At 43.1% G+C, this 22816-nt stretch overlaps 1 protein-coding gene across 1 annotated transcript in view; it reads right to left on the reverse strand.

Annotated features, from left to right (window-relative positions):
* UHRF1BP1L (UHRF1 binding protein 1-like) overlaps positions 1 to 22816 on the reverse strand; it is a 61690-nt gene that overhangs the window by 31618 nt on the left and 7256 nt on the right. The window contains exons 2-9 of the mRNA XM_015424821.1: positions 12382 to 12544; positions 11736 to 11774; positions 10030 to 10121; positions 8713 to 8902; positions 6661 to 6801; positions 5418 to 5588; positions 3989 to 4169; positions 2472 to 2555 (exon numbers count right to left, since the gene is read on the reverse strand). Coding sequence (XP_015280307.1) covers positions 2472 to 2555; positions 3989 to 4169; positions 5418 to 5588; positions 6661 to 6801; positions 8713 to 8902; positions 10030 to 10121; positions 11736 to 11774; positions 12382 to 12544 — 1061 coding nt within the window. The remainder of the gene's footprint in view (positions 1 to 2471; positions 2556 to 3988; positions 4170 to 5417; positions 5589 to 6660; positions 6802 to 8712; positions 8903 to 10029; positions 10122 to 11735; positions 11775 to 12381; positions 12545 to 22816) is intronic.

Below are 22816 nucleotides of genomic sequence, written 5' to 3' on the forward strand. Positions count from 1 at the left end.
TGGCACCAGACGCCCCATCGAAGGTCGGGAGATGGATCACCAACCCCGACTCAGGCACAGGACCTCCATATTCGCTGGGTTCAGCTTCAGCCGACTCAGTCTGAGCCACCCAGCCACGGCTTGCAAAGCCCGGTTTAGATCTTCTGGGCTGGAGTCTGACTGGCCACCCAACATCAGATAGAGCTGGGTGTCATCTGCATATTAATGACACCCAAGCCCATACCTCCGGACAATCTGGGCAAGGGGGCGCATATAGATGTTAAACAACATCGAGGAGAGCACCGCCCCGAGGCACACCGCATTCAAGTGGGTGTCTTCGGGACTGCTGCTCCCCTAGTGCCACCCTTTGTCCCCGACCCTGGAGGAAAGAGGCAAGCCATTGAAGGGCAAACCCCTGTATTCCCACGTCGATGAAGTGGTGGGTCAGCAACTGGTGGTTGACTATTTCAAATGCAGCCGTCAGATCGAACAACAACAGTGCCACCAATCAACCTCGATCCAGGTGCCTCCAGCGGTCGTCAGTAAGGGCGACCAGCACTGTCTCTGTCCCATGTCCCAGGCGAAAACTGGACTGGAGAGGATCTAGGACAGAAGAATCATCCAGGAAGCTCTGTAGCTGTATCGCCACCGCCCTCTCGATTAATTTGCCCAAATAGGGCAAATTGGACACCGGCCGATAGTTGGCCAATTCGGTCGGGTCCAAGGTTGTTTTTTTCAGGAGAGGGCGGACCATCGCTTCCTTGAGTGCCTCAGGGAACTGCCCCTCAGAGAGGGACTTGTTGCTAATCTCCTTTAAAGCACCTCGAAACCCCTCATGGACCGCTTTAATGAGCCAAGAAGGTCACGGATCAAGGCTGCATATGGTTGGGTGCACAGATACAAGCAATCTGTCAACTTCCTTCAGGCTGAGTGGGCTAAAACAATCCAAACCCAGAACCAAAGGCGTGCAAGGGGCCTCGAGTTCACTCACTGTTTCAACTGTGATGGGTAGGTTGCGGCTGAGCGCCAAGAAATGCTTACCTATAAACATAAAGCATTTTTACAATATACTACTTATTTAAAATGGAGCTGCGGTGGCTCAAGTGGTTAAGACACTGAACGGCAGGCTGTGGAAGGTCAGTAGTTCAGCAGTTCAAGACCCGGGTGCTGCAAGACGGGGTGAGCTCCTGTCTCTAGTTTCAGCTCCTGCCAACCTAGCAGTTCGAAAGCAAGAAATTGCAAGTAGATAAATAGGGACCACTTCGGTGGGAAGGTAACAGTGTTCCGTGCGCCCTGGTGTTTAGTCATGCCGGCCACATGACCATGGAAACGTCTTTGGACAGCACTGGCTCTTCGGCTTTGAAACGGAGATGAGACCGCAACCCTAGAGTCGGATTTGACTGGCTTTCGAGCAAGGGAACCTTTACCTTTACACTTATTTAAAACCATGTAAAAATAAGACACAGTCATTCTGAAAATTCTTAGCCAGTTTTCAGTTACAAACCTTGTGAAAGCTAAGAAACTCAGCTACAAATAAGGAAAGTTCCCAATGTCATTGAATTTCTGTATAGGGATAATACTATTCACTTATGTTATGAGGTTGCTGTAAGGATTACTGAAATAATATGGGTAAAATGTTTGGAACACTCTAAAGTGTCATATAAATGCCAAGTGTTTTAAAACCAATTTAAGCAACATTTTCAATAAGCAGATGTTAAGATATAATATTGAATTTTGTACAAGATATTGAATCTGCAGCATCTTCATTCCATTTTCTAGTTTCAGGCAACTTGCAAGATAATAAGTGGGGTCCCATGAACACTCACAGGGGAGGGGACATCCCATTCTCCTGTTTTGTTTCCTTCCCCTCCCCTTCAGGGAGACAGTGTCTCTCTCCCACTCCCTTCTCTTAGCTGGTCTATCTTTCTCCTGTCCTCACTCAGAAGTGGAAGCATACAGCAGCTCCCATAGTGGATGCCACTCCCCCTCCTTCATCTGCCCAGCTCAACTGGTGGGAAGTGGTGGTGGCTCCTGGTCCTCCTTCACTTGCAACCACAAAGCCACTACCTCAGCAGTGGGGGGGGGGGGAGCAGTGATTCAGGTGCTCCCACCCATCTGACTGCCTGGCTCAAATGGCAGGAATGGCGGCAGCTCCTGTTCCTTGCTCACTGGCCTGCAGCACAGGTATCTCAGCAGGAGTGAAGGTGGCTCTTCCTCCCTGCCTGCTGGTCTGGAGTAGAGGGGCAACAGTGCCTGAGCCAGCACCTTTGCTCCCCCCTCCTGGGGGAGGGGGCTGGGCTTGTCCCTCAAGTTTAATAAAAAAATATATATTCCTTCTCTCTCTACAGCCCAAATCCACAGATAGGGCCATGTTGAGAATTATATATATTGATAAGAATATTAACTTCATTCAACTACTTGGCAGTAACGTGGTTCAAATTTTTTGTATGTGTTAAACCACTAAAAGATTACAACTCAGCATTTACCATTACCTGCTTTGTGAAAAGGATAGTAGTCTACTGTCAGTTGGCTAAAGGACAGCTGCATAGCTCCTCCTGAAATACGCCTGTTGGCAACTGTAAAACAATTATTTGCTAAACATTACTTTAGGGATAAGACAGAATACATACCAAAATTATAAATATTAACAAAAATGCCCATCAACATATAGATCTATCAATCCTTTGTAGAAAATAGATGAACTCTTATCTAATTACCTTAATTAGGCAAGTGTGGTGTTATTTAATAGTTAGAATGTTGAATCCAGATTCAAATCCCAACTCCGCCATGGAAGCTCACTGGGCTTAGGTCAGTCACACATTTCTAAGTCTAACCTACCTCACTGGGTAGTTACAGTGAGGATAAAACAGAGGCAGACACAATGATGTTGTAAGGCATTTTGGCGCTCTACCAGGGACAGGAGTATAAATATCTATACAAATAAGTAATGGTAAGCTTCCTGAACACTGAACATTTTCAATACTTTTTGTGTTCACATTACACCAAACACCTACGTAACACATACAGTGGTAATTAACTAAAGATGCCATTACCAACTATGGCAATCTCGCCTGCTTCCCTCCCTCACACACAGGCTTTTCCCTTTATTTCTTCTTTCTTGCTTGCTGAACAGCCCCTACATCATTTGTTGATCTATGGCTGTCCCACCCGGTCACATTATTATATATTTTGATGCTGGCCCAGCCTGGGGCTTGAAGAAAGAGACAAAATCATCTGCTTATATTCTACTTCTGTAATGGCACACTTTTGAAAGTTAAAAATAAAATATTTTATTTAACTTGGAGGGGAAAAGGTTGGGTGAAATCAGGTAGGATGTATGATGTGAACTGATAATAAAACTGAGGTAACTTTGTGATCACACTAAATCCAGATAATATGTCGCCAACAAGTGTTTTTGCTTTTCAATAAGGTTTTTGAAACTTTGAGGAAAGGGTTTTCTTTTCAGTTTCTGCTTTAACTCACAAGTATAGGTTTCTGAGTTTCACTGAGACTTCACGTTTAGAAGACAGGAACATACAACCAAGTCCCCAAAATCCTTCTCTCTACACAGATGAGGGATCACTCCTCTTTTTCAAGAGCTATCTCCCTTTTCACTGGGCAGGGATTACTTCTCTTAACTAAAAGCAATTTTCCTTTTTGGGTTGAATGGGGATCCTTGTTGATCCACCCACTCCTTCTGCCACCTTCCCAGTCCACAGTCAGGGTTAAATTGTCTCTTCTTCAACTGTCAGTTCCCAACTGTCCTTTCTTAACTGATGCTCTCCACAGAATTCCATCTGAACAGCCTGTCACTCAAAGGTTCTCAGACTCTGTGGGGCATTAACCCTTGATAGTCCATCACACCAACATATAAGCATTCAATAACTATAGCTTAGACCATAAAAATGGAAAACAAAACAGATATAATAACGAACAGCTTCATAGAGAAAAAATCCCCTAAGGCAATGTCTTTAGTACTAAAGCAAGACATCAAATAAAGTTCATTTACCTTTTTCCTTAGCATTAATATCATCACATATATGCAAGTCCAAATGGGAAATTACTAGATGATAAGAAGTTTCCTTAACATCAAAATTATTGAATAGTTTCACAATTGCATCATTGTGGTCAACAGCTGCTGAAGACTGCTGTGTTTTCACCTGCTGAGAACTGGGCACAGCAGTGGAACTCTGGAAACAAACATATAACTTTATACAGACTTCATCTTCAGGATAAAGTATTTAAACATCTGAAAGTGAAAAGAAGTCCAATATATACATTACACTTAGGTATTAAAGAAAGTTGCCTTCATCAAAGTTTAGTATATTAATTGCTATTCAAACCAACAATAAAATATTGGCAGTACTGAAGACCATGCTGAACAAGCAGCTTCACTCATTCTACTTTAATTGTCTTCATACAAGTCTGTCAGCCATATGTTGGTGACAATGTATAAGGACAAGCTTGTATGTGTCCCTAAACACATGAAACCACACTTTTGTATAAATAATCTCTCAAATGTTCATCACACTTCTCTGAGGATCTTTTCCCCACTGCCGGGCTAATAAGACAAGTATGTGGGTATGTGTATTAAATATTAGATACAGAAGTACATAAAATGAAATAAAATTGGTCCTTTTGAAAATATCAGCGTTTTACTGTCTCCTAGGATAAACAAATCTGTTGAACACTGTAAGACATATTGTTAAAAAGGAGGACAAGGAATACGACAAACAAATACTACAGACACATAAAAGACTGTTCTGCTCACTGCTAATAATAATTCTTAACATCTAGCTAAAGTTTTGATACTTAAAAATCTTTGTATGGCTGTGGCCTTGAACAGAGTTACCCATGGTCTCCTTCAAGAAATGTAACATCTGTGACATAATTCTATGCTAGACTGCAATGACAGGATACTCATTTTTTTCTGTCTATTCACTAATAAATCTGCCCAACATCTGGTTATCTTAACCTACCTATGGCTTCCCTTCTATGATGTAGGACAAAAATGGGTAGGATCCCCAAGGCTTTTTTGTTGTAGTTGTTTAAAGAGGTGTCGGAACTCTCAAGAGGGAAATGAAGTTTTCTATCTGTATACTGAAAACTCATGAACTTTTAAATATTTTTAAAAGAATTTTGTGGAAGAGGTTCCGGAACTCCATTCTGGTGTGTTCTCTCAGAAAAAAAGCCCTGGGAATCCCCATTACTGTTGTCAAACTAGAATGATATAAACTAAGTGTTGCTGTCTTTGGATGCAGCCCAATAAAGAGTTAGACACATCTAAGACCCACTAAAATCAGTGGGACTGAAATTCACTTGTTTAAATCTGACTGAGACAATGAGATGCAAGTGTGACTCTTCTACTGGATTGCATAATTGGCTTAGGATCATTTGTATCCACTAAATATTAAAACACAATGACTGAACAAGCTTACCGGTGCGGATTCAGTAGCAAGGCTTTTTCTCTGTTCAGCTGATTTTTCTATTGCTTCACTAAGGGATTTTGCATATTGTACCATAGCTTTCAACTGGGAATCAGTTAAAACCCATAGCAAGTCATCCAGTACTAGAATCAGTTTGGACGCTACCACATTGCAATCCTTTAACTGAGGGGATAAAAAGATATTTTTGGAAGTTAATAATTTGTGTTTTTGATATTAAGCCAAAAGGTTGGATTACATGTTGAAACAGAACATTAAACTATGCTTAAAGTCAGTAAAGCAGAATCTTTATTCTCCATAAATGCTGCGTCTTTGTGCCTCCTGCTGGCCATGGCTGAAATAGATTGTTCATTAACAGTAAAATGAGAATAAAGGTAAACCTGAATTAGCATTTTATGCTATATAAACATTGTCTTGAGAAACTAACCTAAAAAATAGACGCAATCTATTAGTGCTGCATGAGTTTCAGATTAAATATGTTCAATTTAGAGGCAAAATAATGCCTCTATTTATTAGAGACGTATCCCATTTTTCCATAGGCATCCTTAAAACAAAATTAAAAAGCACTCAAATAAATACATGGATAGTCATAATCTGATAGCAACTTGAGATCTAGCCACCTCATTCAGCTGGTGCCAACTACTGTTAGATGGCTCATACCTGGGGAGACAAATAGAGGAATGGCCTTACCCACAGGTGAGGCTTTAGTAGGTGATGCTCCCTATACCAATAGAGAATAGTTTCAAGTACAGCAGATGTCTTTCTTTCATTTATCAGGTATCAACAGGCCAAATGAGCATACCTGCACATGGTGGTCTATATATCTGGCCTTACTAGTGCCCAATCCCATTAGTGACATCATGCTGAGTTTCAGAGATGTTGTGGCGCCAAGCCTTTCCCTTTCTCTTCAGCTCTGAGCTGGACAGGAGGGGAAGGGACTAATCTCTTCTCTTATATTCCAAACCTCAGAGATGTTTAACAGGAAGTCAGAGATTCCCCTGCCCTTTTCCAGAACCTGGAAGAAGGATTTTTTGAGGAAGAAGGATTTCACAAGTTTTTTTAAAAAATCCAGACCCCTTATAAAAGAACAGTCTCATCCTCAAATTTTATCCAGTTAATGTCAAACTGTTCTGGTGGTAAGTACACTGTGTATGACTTCTGCTATAGACTCTCTCAACAGCCTTCTATTTTCACAAACAGTATATAACATTGCTTCAAAAGCAGTATTCAACATTACCCTTCTTTTAAGTGTGATCCTAATTTTGGACTGGTTAGTAATCAGGCGAACTGGAGCACTCATAATTTCATGTTGAGAACTTTGGATTGCATCTGCTTCTATTCTGATCATCTGCCAGTTGATTTCTTTAAATGTCAACACCTAAAAAAAACCCCCATAGATTAAGAACCAATAGAAAGGTATACATGAAGTTTAATGTAATACACACTCACTAAACAGTTACTTAAGTGTTATTAAGCAACTATGCCGATTCTGTCATCACACATGAATCTGCAGCACATTTCAAAAAAGTTTGAAAAATTATAGTATAAAAATGCTTAGCTATTATTTTAAAGTGCCCAAGAGTTTATAAAACATACATAAAACCTCTGAAGAGGGAAAAAAATTAAATATAAAATTGTAAAAAATAGCAGTGCTATGAAGAACAAAGTTGTAAAAACAGACTAAACATTGGTGATAGCAATCAGAATAGTTAAGGTAGTTTACTAGAAGCCCAGCAGAACAAAATAATGTTTGCTCAAAATCTAAAACTAAAAAGACATTTTATTTTTTAAAATACTGAATTCTCAGAAGAGTTCTCTACTTGTTTTCTAGTACATAAAATGCTGTACAATAAGAATCCCAAAAACAGACAAGCAGCAGTATTTTTTTAAAAAAAACTAAAATAGTATCCATTAACATAGTTCTAATTTTTTAAAAAACTGGATCAACAAGAAGACTTGCAGTATCCATGGCTTAGAAACCCCTGTATCAAGGACTGCACAGCTAACTCATTGTAAATGAAGGCCCTAGAGCAAAGCCTTTTCAAATATTAAAGGACAGGGAGGCATATGTGGGAAAAGTTATTTCCCAAGATCTCCTGGGCATAGTTCATTTGTGGATCTAAAGATAATTAGAGGACTACTTCCAATATTTGGGGTGCTAAATTTCAGCACACACAACACACTGCGGGACAATTTCTCCCTTTTGTTTCTCTGCCTCTTCTTCTGGTTGCAAGCTCTTTTACCTCCTCCCTCATTCTGTATATTTTAAGTGCTTATATTAAATCCACGATTTGCATTTGCAAAATGTACACGACAATGTACATGGCTTCAACTACAGCTTGTAAAGTCATGCCAACCAATAAAAGCATCTCAAATGACGGTGTAAATGTACAAACTATCCTTGTTAAACATATATTAGCTAACTTCAGAAACAGATCAATAGTTAGTTAGGAGCAGGGTTCTCACTCACATTTTGCTATGCATGCTCCCTGAACCTGGCAGATCCTCTGAACTTGGTCTATAGGCTCATTTACATATTCTCCAAGGGAAATAGCTTCCCATTCACTGATATAAATAAAGTTTTCTGGCCATACAATTCCTTTGTTTAGCATGCTTCATAAGTTATACAGTACAGTTTGAACAGCATATAAAAGAGAGAACTGTGTAGCCTGAAATCATTGCACAGACCTAAAATGACATGCAAGCAGCCACAAAGGGCTGAGTCACACGTTACAAAGGCATCTTCTGCAGGTTCATGCCTCCCAAGTGCGCATGGGTGAGATTTGTATCAGGACGGCAATCCGCAGGGCCTTATGACAGAGAACTTATACCCCCTCCCTGTGCACCATTTTCCTAACCTAGAACAATCCCAGGGAATCACTATTTGCTCCACTGAGGAAACTTACACGGTGGCTACACATCAGTTTCCCCAAAACGACAAATAGCAGCTCCTCAGGGCTATTTCACATTGGGAAAATGGCATGAGGAAGAAGGCAAGGATCTCTCCATACACTGTGGTCTCAATACATATTGGGCCTATGCGTAACTGGGAGGTATGGAACTCCAGAACACATTTTTGTAAAGTGTGACTCACTTCTCAACCAGCAACAATCATACCACCTGGGGTACATGCAAATGGGGGCTCAATACGAGACACCACCACCGCTGAAGTAACTTAAATAATAATGTTGAGATTGAAGTAACATTAACCTGACATTTATTAATGGCATCAGTTAGACAATGCTATGCTTCTGAAAGCAGCTTTATTCTAAATATAAGGTGGCTTTACCTCTCCACGCTGAGACTCTTGTATGCGAGTAAATCTTAAGTCACCATGTTCCCAGTTTGCATTGACGCTATATATTCTCAGCTGAGAAAGTTCAAATGAAGCATTGAAAGCTTTTGCTCCAATTCGGATTATAATGGAGTTTACAGAAACAGATATTCCTTCTACCACTTTTTCAGCAAAACCATATTCACTGGAGAAATAAAATGCAGGGATCTCCATCAGAATCTTAGTATACTTTTATGTAATAACTATTAATTACCATAATGATAGATTCAGGTGGGTAATCATGTTGTTCTGAAGCAGCAGAACAAAGTTTCTGTCACTGGACTCAAACTTTGTTCTATTAATTACCATAAACACGGTATGTGCAAGTCAAAGGAAACTGGTGTAAAACAACAACCTGAGTGTAGTTCCTTGCAGAATTAGAAACCAACAAAAGGGACCATCCCACAGAAACCAGAGCTAGGGTCCCTACTGAATGTTGTACTGCTTGTAAGAGTCAGATGTGCTGAAGAACACAGTCTTTAGGAAAGATATATGCCACTATGCCTTTTAATATATGACTCCCAATACAGTAATCAAGAAGCACCTTTGAAATGTTTACAGGAAAGCTTTTTGTCCCCTCCAGATATCACTACAAATGATATATGAAAACACCTCTGAGCTTCATATGTGCTGTGTTTTTATTAATGGGATGGGGAATGGGAAGAAGAGACCATTGCTAATTTTCTCCTCATGATTCAACCATCATATTGAGAAAACAGACCATGAACCAGCCCATACAGCCACTGTGACTAATGATCACTTTAAGTGGTCATGGTGACTGGAAAAACTGCCATCGTAACAGGGTTACCAATAGCCTGCAGGAAGACTTCCCTGCCTCTTTAACAGAGGCTTAATAGGATGTTATTTATCAGGTGATGCTTACTTCCATCTATGAAAAACAAACTTCACCTGCTCATTTCCACATATTAAGCCTCTATTAAAGGGACAGGTTGTTGGCAACCGCACATCACCATTCCTGGAAATGCCAATGGTGAGCTCTGTTTGCGTACACCCTAGTTCATCCTAGGATTTAATCCGATCCATGGGAGGGGAATATAGACAAGATAAGTAACCACTGAAATGGCCCACAGAAGCCTTTCAAAGTTCCTACACATCTCTGCAATGCCACTCTTCAGAACCAGATTACTTCAGTCCAGCATTAATTAACAGAGTGCATTATAACAGCGCATTAACACAGAAATCTTATCTCCTGACTATATCATAGCAGACATCCCACCTCAATTTTATAAAAAATATTAAATAACAACTTACCTTTGTCCTGATGCAGTCGCTATAGGTGATGGCCCATTAGGGGCACGTGGCTCTTCACATGTACTCATTTCCATTATTACTTTATCCAATGACTTTAGATATGCAAAAGAAATTTGGAACACATTTGTTAACTGATTAAATTGAGGCATCTCACAGAATTATAAAAGTAACATTAACAAAAACTGGAAGTAGTTGTCAAAACTTCTTGAGACTAATTTGATGTGTGTTTTATCCAAATAATTAGAAAATCAAATGTGTTGAATATTATATACGTCACACATTAGCCCTATTAAAGTCTTCTTCAGTCTGACTTGGTCCAACTCTGAAAACCCTAAGAATTACAACACTTAACAAATCCAGAAATTCAATTTTCTGTAGTGTGGTTAGTGACTGGCAGATTTCTGTCTCAGTAATAGAAAAAAGAATTAGAAGACCATCTTCTGAGCATTTATCAGGAAAACCCTACACAATGAGTAATCTAAGCCCAAACCCAATTTCATTTTACTTTGGCTGAGAATCTTCAGCTTTTCCTCTATTTCTAAACAAAATGACTGCCTTAAGATTTTGTGCTATAAAGGTCTCCTCAAAACACTGTTTGCCCAGGGAAATATTTGTAATTAAGACAGTAAGCACATAGTAATAGTTATTTTCCAGTACACAGTCGGGACAGCCACTATTCTTCCAAAACACTCTTGTATAAAGATGTTTCTACAAAACTAATTTTCACCTTACCAAACTGCATTCCATGAATGTCAGCCATTTAATCAAGGTCAACAATTAACTATGCAAATGAAATAAATACATTACCTTAAAGAACAATCTGACTTCCTAATATGATCTTATCAGTTGGGACAATCAGCTTCTGGTAGCAATGCGAATTATGCAAATTTGGTTTAAGAAAACTCATGCATAAGGGAGATGATCTCCTTAATGAACTTAAAATCAACACTGCTTAGCTTGCATGGCACTCACTTCACCAAGCACTGCTATTCTGGGTCATAACATATATACCTTCAGAATGTCATGTCAAATAGTCCCAATCTGGCAGCTCTAACAGCAGGAGACTTGGTTTGACTATGCTTCGGGTACTTTAACATCTCATAAGCAGTTAGCAGAGAAAATGGCACACAAGGGATCACAGTTCTATGGGACAAACTCTGAGAATTTTAACATAGTTAAAATTAAGACATGAAACATGATGATTATCTTAGGGTCAGTGATGTGGGGAAGAAAATTATCCAAGTCCATGAAAAAAATTCAACCCCATATACATAAATACAATCTGTTATGTACAATTGCCAAGGCTGTTGTGCTGCAAGTTAATTGTACTAGATGGGTTAAATGTGGGATATGAAGCATGGACAAACTCCAGTTCTTGTACATAGTTCAGGCTTGCATACAGTGTATTTGCCTTTATTGCTAACATTAAAGTTTTTCTAGAAAATGTTCCAATTCAAAATTTCCCAGAAAACCCACATTACTGCTCGAAAACAAAACATTACAGAACTATAAACGCCCCGCGTGTACACACACACACACACACACACAATAATACACACACAGAGCCAATCAATCACGTCTCAAGTGAATTTGGGCTCATGAAACTAATATCCTTTGGATCTGCATATCTGGTTGTTGCTCATCATTCTTTTTATAGCATAATGGTAAAATGTCAGTAAACTGTGGAAGCTGAATATCAAACTCACCAAACTGATTGGATGTGTTTTCAATTTTGTCCATGGTATCTGCAAGATAACACAGGTATTATTCTAAAACAATACTAATAAAAGTAAAAAGTAAATAAACAGTGGTCACCCACCTGTTTAGAAAAAGCATGAAGCAAAAATGACTTCTCATATCACATATGTCAGCTACATATGCCATGCTGCTAGAACAAGATCACTGGCTTCCTATTTGTTTCTGGATCAATTTTAAGTGCCTGTCCTTGTAGCCTGGAACAGGCTGTCTAGATGAATGTTTTATGTTCTTGCCCATCCTCTTTGATCATCATTCTAGGTCCTGTTTTGTCTCCTTCCTTTTTCTGAGGTGAAGTAACAAGGTACAAGGACATCTCAGTCGTGGCATCCCAGCTCTGAAACGCCTTCCCCTTGTATATTCACCCCATGCTACGTCAGTTCTGACCACTGGGTAAAGATGTATTTATTTTCCCAGGCTTTTAGGGAGATACTTCCCCTAGAATAAATATATCTTCCCCTTGTAACAGCAGCCTTCAACACAATTAATTTAGATGGAACAAATTATCATTTTTGGACTTATAAATATTTTGAATCTTTAAAAGACAATACAGAGAGAAAACTGGTATGCCTTTCCTGTTCTAGAATAATCACTTACTCTAATAGATGCTTTATTGCAAAATACTTTGTTGATGGCAAGCCATGTGGGAAGATCCAGCATATTTTGAAGCACTTCTTCATCAAGCTCTAGATTGGTTAGTTGTCCTTCACCTTTAAGAGTACTCAAGTTGATTTTGTCAGGTGACAGATTTTTGGTGAACCTAAAAGAAAATATATATTACTAAGAACATAAGAGAAGCCAATATTGGATCAGGTCAATGGCCTATCAATTCCATCACACAGTGGCCAAAAATACCAGGTACCATCAGGAGGTCCACCAGTGGGGCCAGGACACTAGAAGCCCTCTCAGTGTTGCGCCTCCCCCAAGCACCAAGAATAAATAGCATCACTTGCCCCAGACCGAGAGTTCCCATCTATAAAAAAAAGTAAAGGTTTCCCTTGCTCGAGAGCCAGTGACTAATAGCCACTGATGGACCTCTGCTCCATATGTTTATCTAATTCCCGCTTGAAGTCGTCCATGCTTGTAGCTGCCACCACCTCCTGTGACATTGAATTCCATATGTTAAGCACTCTTTGGGTGAAGAAGTACTTCCTTTTATCTGTTCTAACCCGACTGCCCATGAGTTCTTGTATTGTGAGAAAGGGAGAAAAGTACTTCTTTCTCAACCTGCTCTATCCCATGCATAATCTTGTAAACCTCTACCATGTCACCCCTCAGCTGTCGTTTCTCTAAGCTAAATAGGCCCAAACTTTAACCTTTCTTCATAGGGAAGTGTTCCAACTCTTTTATAATTCTAGTTGCCCTTTTCTGCACTTTTTCAAATGCTATAATATCCATTCTGAGGTGTGGTGACCAGAATTGCACAGTATTCCAAATGAGGTCACACCACCAAGTTATACAGGAGCATTATGATACTGGCTGATTTGTTTCCATTTCCCTTCTTAATAATCCCCAGCATAGTGTTGGCCTTTTTTATTGCAGCTGCACACTGTCTCGACCTTTTCAGTGAGATATCTACTATGACTCAAAGATCTCTCTCTTGGTCAGTCTCTACCAGTTCGGACCCCATCAACGTGTATTTATAGTTAGGATTTTGGCTCCAATGTGCATCACTTTGCACTTGACCACACTGATGCCCACTCGCCCATCCTCGACAGATCCCTTTGGAATGCCTCAAAATCCTCCCTGGTTCTCACCACCATGAACAATTTCGTGTCATCCGCAAATTTAGCCACTTCACTGCTTACTCCCAATTCCAAATCATTAATGAACAAGTTAAAAAGCACTGGACCCAGTACTGATCCCTGCGGTACCCCACTGCTTACCACCCTCCACTGAGAAAATTGCCCATTTATACTCACTCTCTGCTTCTATTAATTAGCCAGTTTTTGATCCACAAGGTATCTTCTCCTTTTATCCATGATTATTGAGCTTACTTAGGAGCCTTTGATGAGGAACTTTATCAAAAACTTTCTGGAAGTCAAGGTAAACAATATCTATTGGGTCCCCCTCAAAGAACACTAACAGGTTAGTGAGACAGGATCTTCCCTTACAGTACCCATGCTGAGTCTTCCTACTAATTCTCTCCTTAATAACGGTTTCCACCAACTTAGCTGGTACTATTGCAGTTACTTCACTATAAAGCAGCTATCCTATTGGTAATTAATGCAGACATGTAAAAATAGTCTTTAAAAAACCATAGTTCAAAGAATATTTCCCCCCTCTGAAAGATATTTTTGAAAAATGTCTATATACTAATACCCAGGGGTCCCCTGTGCATGCGGATACTTATTTCCGCAAATCAGAGGCACATGGGGGGTAAAGAGACTTTTCTGCACAATTGGGGCACTCCCCAGGTGTGCAGAAAAATCTAAAATTTATTGATTTATTTATTTTATTATATTTATACCCCACCCTCCCCGCGAATGGGCTCAAGGGCGGCTCACATAAGGCACTGAGTGCAATCAACATACAAAATATATAATACAAGTTACAAAGTTAAAACAAAGTTAAAACAAATTAAAATCAGTACAATGGATGCACCTGTAAACTCCTTTCTTATTGCGTCACGGGGGGGGGGGGAAGGCGGGGGGCTGAAGATGTTACTCAGCCACCCTCGCGGTCTCTCTCTGTAAAGGGGCGGTGGTACTGGTGGCCGTGGCGGCTCCTACTCATAGGCCTGGCGGAAGAGCTCCGTCTTACAGGCCCTGCGGAACTGTACAAGGTCCCGCAGGGCCCTGATCTCTTCCAGGAGCTCATTACACCAGGTAGGAGCCGCCATTGAGAAAGACCTGGCCCTCGTTGCCGCCAGCTTGGCCTCCTTAGGGCCCGGGGTCACCAGCTGGTGTTGTGACCCCGACCGAAGTGCTCTTTGGTGAATATATGGGGAAATGCGGTCCTTCAGGTAAGTCGGACCCTGGCCATGTAGGGCTTTAAAGGTAAGCACCAGCACTTTGAAGCGAATCTGGTATGCTATTGGCAGCCAGTGCAGCGCTTTCAGCACAGGTCGAATGTGCTCCCAACTTGGGACACCCACCAACAACCTGGCCGCAGCATTCTGCACCAGCTGTAGCTTCCGGATTTGAGACAAAGGCAGCCCCATGTAGAGAGCGTTACAATAGTCTAGCCTCGAGGTGACCGTAGCATGGATCACTGTGGCTAGGTCATTGCGGTCAAGGAAAGAAACCAGCTGCCGTATCAGCCGCAGATGATAAAAGGCCGATTTGGCAGTGGCCGCCATCTGGGCCTCCATCGTTAAGGTGGGGTCCAGGAGCACTCCCAAACTCCTAACCTCCGAAGCTGGCACCAAAGGTGCCCCATCGAAGGTCGGACGTGGGAGCCCTAACCCCGATCCGGTCCAACTCAAGCACAGGACCTCCGTCTTCGCCGGGTTTAACTTCAGCCTGCTCAGCCTGAGCCACCCAGCCACAGCTTGCAAAGCCCGGTGCAGATCTTCTGGGTTGGAGTCCGACTGGCCGCCCAACATCAAATAGAGCTGGGTGTCATCTTTCCTTATGTTAGCAGTCTTCCTACTGCTGCAACCCTAAACAGTCCTTACCTATTCTATCCTAACAAGTCTTCCTATACTAATCTAATCAATTAACTATACCAATATCTAATCCTATGGCCACAATCGGCCAATAACCCTAATTACATATATGTTAATTCCAGATCAGTTGCCAAATACAATAAGCCTCCTACTCAAGAAGAGGATAATCCACTCCAGTTCATTATTCAACTATAAATTTCCTTAATTCATTAATTACTAATTACTAATCATTCATTTTTAATTTGAAATTAGCAAATTCATTAAATTAATACCCACTGCCTTTAATTCCTAATATCAATTTCTTCCTTCCAATTTATAATAAATCATCAATTGTAATCAACCAACAATTCTAATCAACACTTTAATTGATTAATTCCCTCTGGTTGCAGTTAACTAATATCGTTGTACTTCACATTAAATTGTAACTTATGTAGGCTCGATTTGCCCTGTAGCTGTTGTACTTGTCTGGTCTGATTGTGCTTCTAGTGGAGCAGTCTCTCTGCTTCTCTCCTTTGGGCTATGGTGTTCAGAATCAATAGTCATTTCCTTGGGCCCCTGGTTGCTGCTCCCCCAGACCCAGGACTCTCCCAGTCCCAGGGCCCTCCGGTTCAAATGTCTGGATCCCGAGGGGTCGTATCTCGGAGCTGCCTGTTGTTGGAGCCCTCAGCATCCGCACTGTTGGAGTGCACAACCGCCGTGGTTGTTGCGGCTGCCGGGGTGGTCCTGCCTTCGTTGACTTGAAGCAGTCGGGCGTGACTAGGCAGACTCCGGGGGGGGGCAAGGCCCTCCCCAGTCGTTGCCCCTGCTCCTGTGGCAGGCCTAAGGACCTCCACTGTTTCCTCGGGCAAATCCTGATGTCTGGAGGAAAACCTTCCCAGCCATCGCCGGAGCTCCGTGCTCACCTCCAAATGGCAGCCACACCCAGGAGATGTGCCGATAGCCTCCAGCAGCCGCCAGCCTTGCAGCCGCCCCTGTCACAGACTTCAGGCCACGTCGGGGATTCACCTGTTGTTCTGGCGCAAGGTAGGCCCGTTCTAATCGTCAGGGAGCCGCGGCCCGGGCTTCATGAGTCCAGAGAATTATCAGTCTGCACATTCAATGTTTGTATTCCTGCGTGGTTAAGTCACATCCTTAAATTAATTCGAGCAACAGTACACGAAGGAAAGTCTGCTACTGTCCATTTTGCGGGATCCCTCTGCACCGAAACTCCTTGCTCAGTGCCATCTTGATCTCCCCCTTGTTCAGCTTGTACTTCTTCTCTGTCTAACAGCCTGCTGCCAAGTAAGAAGAGCTGTGTGTGAACTGGGGCTATATATACATTCTGCTCCGATACAGCAGAATGGGAGCTCTCTTGTTGGCAGCTAGGGTTGCCTGTCAAGCTTTTGTTGTTGTTGTTCACTCGCACAGTCGAGTCCGACTCTTCGCGACCCCATGGACCAGATCACGCCAGGCCTTCCTATCTTCTGCCATCCTCTAAAGTTTGCTCAATTTCATGTTCGTTGCATCTATGACACTGTCTAACCATCTCATCCTTTGCCGTCCCCGTCTTCTTTGACCTTCAATCTTTCCCAGCATCAGGGTCTTCTCCAGTGAGTGCTCCCTTCTCATTTGGTGGCCAAAGTATTTGAGCTTCAGTTTCATTATCTGGCCTTCCAGGGAACAGTCAGGGTTGATTTCTTTGAGGATTGACTGATTTGATCTTCTTGCAGTCCAAGGGACTCTCAAGAGTCTCCTCCAGCACCATAGTTCAAAAGAATCTATTCTTCGGCGCTCAGCCTTCCTTATAGTCCAACGCTCGCAGCCATACATGACTACTGGGAATACCATTGCTTTGACCATGCGGACTTTTGTTGGCAGGGTGATGTCTCTACTTTTTATCATGCTGTTTAGGTTCGCCATCGCTTTCCTCCCAAGGAGCAGGCGTCTTTTAATTTCATGACTGCTGTCACAGTCTGCGGTGATCTGGGATCCCAGGAACGTGAAGTCTGTCACCACTTCCACAACTTCCCCTTCTATTTGCCAAGGAGTGATGGGGCCGGATGCCATGATCTTAGTTTTTTTGATGTTGAGCTTCAAGCCCACTTTTGCGCTCTCCTCTTTTACCCTGAGCAAGAGGCTCTTTAGGTCCTCTTCACTTTCTGCCATTAGAGTGGTATCGTCTGCATATCTGAGGTTGTTGATCTTTTCCCCAGCAATCTTAATTCCTGCTTGTGATTCATCCAGGCCAGCATTTCGCATGATGTCAAGCTTTGGAGGGCCACTATAAGTGTTTCCAGTGCTGCAGAAGTCCATCCCCCAATTGCCTTGACATTTAATCCATCAGCACCAGCATGTCTGGCTCATAAACTGCTGTCCCAAACCTCACGAACCTCTGTGAAAAACAGGGCCGTTTGCGGAAGATGTGATTTTATGAACCAGGGCCTTGCAAACCACGAACTGGCCATATTAATGATGAACTTATGTTTGTGGCGAGGTTCATGCCCATCCCTAGTAGTGACTGCCACAGGCATAGATAGCTTTAAAGGGGGATTAGACAGATTCATGGAGGATAGGTCCATCAGTGGCTACTTGCCATGGTGACTAAAGGGAACCTCCACGTTTAGAGGCAGTAAACCTCTAAATACCAGTGCTAGGAGGCAACATCCAGGGAAGGCCTTGTCCTCTATGCCCTGTTGTTGGACCTCCAGAGGAACTGGTTGGCCACTGTGTGAGACAGGATGCTGGAATACATGGACCACTAGCAAGGCTCTTCTTATGTTCTTAAATGAAAGGTTATCTTACAAACAATTCTGCCACTTGCTGGATATTGCACAAATTACAATACCCAGTTTTCTTACAATCCAAGGGACTGATTTTCCCATCTTCTCAAAACTCACAATATTGTTTTAAGATCTAACAGAAAATTATATAGAGGCTATTCAGGCTTTCTGAAAAACCTTTTCCCGGCAATTTTCAATTACAGTTGAAAAGGTTCTACAGTAACTCTTATTGCTTGGCTCTTTGTTATCTTCAAGAGCCACCAATATTGTTTTCTCTGAGAGGAAAAAAAGATTACAGGAACTGGCATTCTGCTTGAAAGGAATATTAAACCAGAAGAAGCATGTATACAGGAAGTTATTTAGGCAACCAAACAAATAATTATATCACTCTAATGCTAATTATTAAATAAATTTAGCTTAGGAAAGCACTGAGACAACCTCAACTATAAAAGTCTGATGACCCAGTTCTCAACATGCTACAGCTATCTGGTATTGGGGTAATATTTTTTTCCTGCCAAGATAGAAGTCTCAAGGGGAGGGCAGTGCAATGATTATTGCTATCATGAGTAGAGAAGTGGGCAATGGAAACCACTAGAATAGGAGAGTATAATCTAAAATTACCTTGTTTTTGAAGAACACTATTGATAACAACGATAGAATAGTTTGAAATAAAAATAAAATTTCCAGCGAGACTTATCAAAAAACAGCAAAAGTTGGAGGTTACCCTGACAGGGCAAGAATCTGAATCACTATCTAGCCAATATGATCTCCACAAGGTTACATCTTTATACTGAACAGGTTGCAACAGCTTAAGAGAACGATTCCACAGACTCTTCTAAGAGGGTTAGCGAAAGAAATCCTTAGAGGTAGCAATGCAGATCCCTTGTTTGCTCACCACCCTGTAAAAATTCACTGTGGCCAAATAACAGAAATAGCAAACTGCCCCTTTTTAATAAAATAATAAAGACAAAATCTTATGCCAGAATAAACAGGCTTAACATACCAGCAATATGATACCTTTCAGCAATTTAAATATATAAGGACCAGTTTATATAGTCAGCAGGATCAAGGGCCAAAATGTCCTGGACTGTACTACCGTGGGGGAGGAGAAAGTTGTACATTTGAATATTCTTATGTGGGGGGGGGGGAGAAGAGGCACGTTGGGGATAGGAGTAAGCAGACTTTTAGTAAAGAATCAGAAAGAGTTTTGATCTGTAAATGAACAGTTTACCCATTCCATTTCTAATGCAACATTTTTAAACACAATACTTTGGCAGTTTCTTTAAATTTAATATTAAAGTATTAGATTGTTTATGCAAATGTGTCAGAACCACAACAAGAATCACTGCTACACAGCCAACATTATATGCTTAATGAACATTGAATTCACACGCCAAAGGAAGCATACAAGCTCAAGGCCCAATAATATTGGGGGGGGAGGGTTAACAATGGAATTAATAGACAGACAGGCCCTGTGCTGTAGTGAATAATGAAATGCCAAAGGTTCCTGCCCAGTAGGCTTACAAGTCAGGGACATGCCTGAGCCAGACACCTATCATTAGAAGGCCAGACCAAGGTATAACTAAACTATAGGCATTGAGCTACCTGCTGGTTGATTCTATATGGATGCTGAAAGGGAACAATAGTATATGCAGGCTGCACCAGTGCAGGAATGATGTCCACAATATATGATGGTGTTATATCATTCCTGCTTTACAAGGTATAACTGCAATATCTCCTGCTCTTTCAGTTACAAAGGCCACACCACAGCATTCATTCCTGTACTTGACACAACTGGGGAGTGTGCCCCTTCTCCTGAGTAGAATCTTTTCCTGGAGCCACTATCTGGGGAGGGGGGGGAAATATTGATAAACTTGATACTGCTCCGGTTATTAGCTCCAACCCAGGGAGAGCAGGGTAGAGAAAAAGCATATATGAACCTGATAAAAAAAATGAACTCCTGACTGACCACAACTAAAACAAAAGGATGTGATAACCAGGGGCAGATTGGCCATTATGGCCACCATGACTTTTCCAGGTGAGCCAATGGCTAGCCCCGGGGCAAAGGGGACTGGCCCAGGTGAGACACCACCACTCAGTTGAGTCATGTGGGTATGATGGCCCTGACTAGCTGGAGTCGATTGGGGCTAGGCAGGGGAGCAAGGAAGATGCCCCTGTGCCCAGCTTTGCTATTGAGGAGTGTAGCAGTGCCTCCTTTCCTCCAGAAAGCTCTTCCTCTCTATGTTAGGGGATGGAGCCATTTTCCAGGGCTGTTTTAGCCTCCCAGTTTGCCCCCTGCATTGGTGGGGACGCCGCTCACTTTCCCAACGAGGCCTTGACAGGTGGTCCTACCCTAGGCCCCTGGGGTGCCAAAACTCTAACATATAGGCACAACTGAAGTACAGCAGACATGCTGCAAAAACATGAAGAATGGAGAAGGTTTGATAAAGGAAAAGCAAGGATGAGATGACTTACAGGAGGGTACTGGGAGGAGAGGGTACCAGTGAAATCTACAGAGGTTGAGGTAAACTATAATCTGAAAGAAATGGCAGCACCATGAAGTAACACAAATGCATAACTGCACCAACCACAGAGCAAATGCAAAAGCAAAGCAAGAGTAAAATAGCAAAAGAAAAAAAACTAGGAACTGTGACAATAATGAACAAAGAAAAACAAGATAAGTAGAGACAGACAGAAATAAGACTGTCAAAATTCTAGAGATGGAACATGATCCCCTAAGAATCTGAGAACATATTCTTATTCCAAGTGATAGTATTGCTTTCTCTGTAATACAAAATTGTTTGGAATGCTAAACATACTCAAAGTCAACAATTTAATCCACAGTACCTCTTAGCAAGGTAAAAATAATAGTGTAACGACTGAATTGTGGAACTAGAAAACTAGATATTTATTTAATTTGAAGATTTTAATCCTTCTTTTCCTTAGTGGGTCTATAATACTAGTTTGAAAGGGCAAACAAGGACAAAACAAAAATAGGCAATGAACAAGTGCAAATAATCAACTGGATATAAGAGAAAAGCTGATTAACCTTCCTGAAGTACAGATACGCAGTAATCCTGTCAAGGTCTCATTACATGGCCAAGTTCTTATGAAAAGTAACAACTTTGTTTTGACTAAACCAAGACACATGAAGTAGTGTTTTTAAACAACCTATAAGAAAGCTAAAATAATATACAAGGGTACATTAATAACCTCAAAAGCCAATATTTAGAAATAGTTAGTCAACAAGACTAATCTGCTCAATACTAAAATTTACAGAATAATTTGCATAAGGAATTTAATGGGATGTTCCCTAAAAAGGACAAGCTTATTCTGACCCAAACGTCTAAGCAACAGTTCTAGCCAAGTGAGTAATGCAAACATGGTAACCATAACCAGGGGTCATTTCGGGGGGGACGCGGGGGGACGCCGTCCCCCCGGCTGAGGGGCGAAGGGGCGGGGCAAATGGCGGGCGGCGCGAGCAGGCGAGGCCGTGCGGCTTCCCGGCCTTGCCCTCACCAGTGCCAGTCAGGGAGGTGGAGGAGGAGCAGCGCGGGAGGCGCGGCGTCCCTTCAGCCGCCCTTGGGAGGAAGAGCGAAGCGGGGAAGGCCCGCCTGAGGGGGAAGTTCGCCGGGATGCATCCTTCCTTTCTTCCCCGAGTGCGTTTTCATCCCTTCCCCTCCTCCGTCCAGCGAGCTCAGGGCAGCCCCTCCCGGCGGAGAGGAAAAATTCAGCTTGCCCCCCCCTGCCGCCGCCGCCTCTGTTAGGAAAAAAACGCGGACAGGAGCCCCCCTCCCGCTGCCGCCGGAGAGGGGCCAGTGTACACGAGTCTGTGAGGCGAGGCGCGCTTTGGCCTGGTCGGGGCAGAGAGCGCCCCTTCAGCGGCGGCGGCCCTTCAGCCACCCTTGGGAGGAAGAGTGAGGTGGGGAAGGCCCACCTGAGGGGGAAGTTCGCCCTGCCAGAAGCGGGGCAGGGGGAGGGGGAGGAGGGGAGCCGGGAGAGGAGAGACGAGGAGGAGGAGAGGCCACTGCCTTGGCTGTGCTCCGCTCGGCCGGCCGCGGACAGGAGCCCCCCGCCCCGCCGCGCCTCCGGAGAGGGGCCAGTGTACATGAGTCCCGCCAGCCCAGCCTGGCCCCGGCGTGTCTGTGAGGCGAGGCGCGCCACCAGCGCTTTGGCCTGGTCGGGGCAGAGTTGAGGAGGACGGAGCCGCCGCTGGCAAGGGAGGGGGAAGCCCTTTCTGACACACGCACACGCGCACCCCCGCCCATTCACCAGGATGCGTCCTTCCTTTCTTCCCCGAGTGCGTTTTCATCCCTTCCCCTCCTCCGTCCAGCGAGCTCAGGGCAGCCCCTCCCGGCGGAGAGTAAAAATTCAGCTTGCCCCCCCCTGCCGCCGCCGCCTCTGTTAGGAAAAAAACGCGGACAGGAGCCCCCCTCCCGCTGCCGCCGGAGAGGGGCCAGTGTACACGAGTCTGTGAGGCGAGGCGCGCTTTGGCCTGGTCGGGGCAGAGAGCGCCCCTTCAGCGGCGGCGGCCCTTCAGCCACCCTTGGGAGGAAGAGTGAGGTGGGGAAGGCCCACCTGAGGGGGAAGTTCGCCCTGCCAGAAGCGGGGCAGGGGGAGGGGGAGGAGGGGAGCCGGGAGAGGAGAGACGAGGAGGAGGAGA

Source organism: Gekko japonicus, unplaced genomic scaffold (assembly GCF_001447785.1).
Source record: "Gekko japonicus isolate JY-2015 unplaced genomic scaffold, Gekko_japonicus_V1.1 scaffold968, whole genome shotgun sequence".
Lineage (NCBI taxonomy): Eukaryota > Metazoa > Chordata > Lepidosauria > Squamata > Gekkonidae > Gekko > Gekko japonicus.